At 37.1% G+C, this 2,500-nt stretch overlaps 2 protein-coding genes across 3 annotated transcripts in view; one reads left to right on the forward strand and one right to left on the reverse strand.

Annotated features, from left to right (window-relative positions):
• Positions 1-324, forward strand: part of LOC137973464 (DNA-directed RNA polymerase I subunit RPA1-like) — a 59,984-nt gene extending 59,660 nt beyond the window's left edge. Inside the window, exon 38 of the mRNA XM_068820288.1 lies at positions 1-324. This exon is cut by the window's left edge and continues 424 nt beyond it. The gene's annotated coding sequence lies outside the window, so the exon portion shown is untranslated.
• Positions 325-469: 145 nt separating this feature from the next.
• Positions 470-2,500, reverse strand: part of LOC137973465 (uncharacterized) — a 28,702-nt gene continuing 26,671 nt past the window's right edge. For both annotated transcript variants that reach the window (XM_068820290.1, XM_068820289.1), the window contains exon 21: positions 470-2,370. In XM_068820290.1, the coding sequence (XP_068676391.1) occupies positions 2,293-2,370 (78 nt within the window). In that variant the 3' untranslated portion in view covers positions 470-2,292. The remainder of the gene's footprint in view (positions 2,371-2,500) is intronic.

Genomic DNA, 2,500 nt, shown 5'->3' on the forward strand with positions numbered 1-2,500 from the left:
CACAAACTCTCGACTTCGCGTCGAATTTTTAAATGTGATAACATTGTCACAAGAGAGTGAACATTATTTAAAGGCGTATTCATGTGAATTTAAAGGCCTTCCTTCAACCGACATGCTACGTACCGTTTGTTTTTGTTATGGGAATTCGCATTGCTTATCGTAGCGATCTGATTGGATGAATTTCAGCTTTGGCGGGATTTTTTTTCTTCGCCCTCGTGATTTCCAAGTCGTGTTTGGATCGTGTGACCGAAAGTTTGTAGATGTGACGCAACATTGACACAAATATTGTAAACTACTTATTCGACGCTAGTACCATGTTCATATCCAACCATTTTCATTTGAAGTACGAGGGATCCAAGCAAAAGGAATCGAACGAAAAGGAGATTGTTGTATCTGATATAGTGTTTCCACATGACGTCACAGTGGTCATGTTGGATGAGTGAAATATTCTTTTGGGAATTGAACTTCATTTTTATGCAAATTCTTCTCTTTATTTTAGTATGCAAATATTCCTGCTGGTCACATGAGCAAAAGCACTCTGTACAACCATGAATTAATAAAACAGTCCCTTCAATAATTATTAACGAGGTAATGAGTAATGTTTCTATTCTCGGTTTTCACATGACGTCACGACCGCCATGTTGGTGCCCTAAACAAAGAAAAGGCGGCCATGTTGGTGCCCCGACCAAATCCTCCGGGAATTTAACTCTATTATTATGCAAATGCTTCCTTTTGTTTTCGTTGAAAAACATGGCTGTTGATCACGTGAGTGAAAACCAGCAATATGATGTCCATGTCAATAGACCTCTTTTATAATGGCGTCCAAATAGAATATATTTTTTTTGTTCTAATGGTAATAAGCCTTCCTTTCCTCGCTACAACGAGTAACATTCAAAGGAATATTTGTTCCAAACTGAGGCAGCATGAGGCCAAATTAACAGAAACACACACACACACAAAAAAAAAAAAAAGGGAAAAGCCGTCGAATTTATAAAAGTGGTCTATGTAATACAGCCTTAACGTGGAACGTTGAAAAGGACTCGAAGGTTATAAAAATATCCAAAAGGTGTTAAGACGAAAAAATTAATGGTCTTGTTACATTTTGTGTCTATCTTGGTGAGGTGGAAAAAAACCACGATTTCAAGCTGTGATTATATAAAATACAAGCGTACATTTATATTCTGAAAAAATTTAGGGCGCGTTCGATTGACCCTATTCCGGAATACGAATACGTGGAGTGATGATTAAAACGGTATGTTTGGCGCGTTTCGAAGCAGCAAGGATAGTAAAAATATCTTTAAAATAGCATTTTAGCAAATGTTTGACAATTTTAGTGTAAATCTCAGAAAAACGAGGATTCTTAACTTACATTCCATGTATTCCTATTCCGGAATACGGTCAATCGAATGCTTTTGAATCATCCTTTGGACAATAAAAGAATGCTTACAAATACTAAAAAAAAAAAATACTAACCTTACTTGAGAAACACTAACTATTCGTGACAATACTGGAATACGGTAATACTTGATCAATTTCTCCGTAATCTTTTTGAACTCCTCGTGTCTTAGGTGTACCATAATCCACTATCATGGTGGCCTGTAGCCTAGTGCTTTGTATTGGCAATATCTTCCTACTGCAGGCTCTTTCCTGACAAGCTAATTCCATGGTTATTTTTCCTCGTTTTGAAAGCTTGGTAGATATTTTTTAAAAAATCCTTATTTTTCCTTTAAGTCTAAAAAATCCATTCAAAAAGAAGCTATCTTAAAATTATTAATATTTCCTCAGTTTAAAAAGTAGTAAAGTATTGCCATAATTCTTCCCTTATCTGAGGAAGCAATGATCAAGCAAATTTAACTAAAACTACGAATTTGTTCCTCTAGAACGCCGGCGGGTCTAATTTGCAGGTCGCAGGTCGCGGGTTGCAGGTCATTGTTTCACCAATACAGAAAGTATCCTAAACATTCTTAAAAGCTAACCTTAGGCCTAATTAGGCCTAAACAAAAGTTTTAAGGCCTAAGGTTAGCTTTTAAGAATGTTTAGGATACTTTCTGTATTGGTGAAACAATGACCTGCAACCCTCGACCTGCGACCTGCAAATTAGACCCGCCGGACTTGCGCTGTACATCTTATGTTGGTTATATAAGATACTTGACCAGTGGCGCTTAATCAAATGTCCAACCAAATTGGCTGCCACCACCATCCCCACCCCTCCAACCCAAGGTCATCATGATCACCAACAGAAAAACCGGGTCATACAATAACTTCTTTCTGTTTGCCCGCCATTTACGTCTTCTAAGCTGTTGACACATCTTCAACGGAGGCGTTAACATAATCTGGTTCAATTTTGAAATCTTCAGGAATCAAGTAGTCCTACCAAACGGAAAAATAGAAGTAGTTTTGTAACGTACCCTAACATTCGTTAAAACTATTGGTTTTGAAGAAGAAAAGATTTAAAGATGGCCGCAATCAAGGTTTTGCATTGGAATTCGAATTTCGTTAA

The sequence above is a fragment of the Montipora foliosa genome, chromosome 10, assembly GCF_036669935.1.
Source record: "Montipora foliosa isolate CH-2021 chromosome 10, ASM3666993v2, whole genome shotgun sequence".
In the NCBI taxonomy this organism is placed as follows: domain Eukaryota; kingdom Metazoa; phylum Cnidaria; class Anthozoa; order Scleractinia; family Acroporidae; genus Montipora; species Montipora foliosa.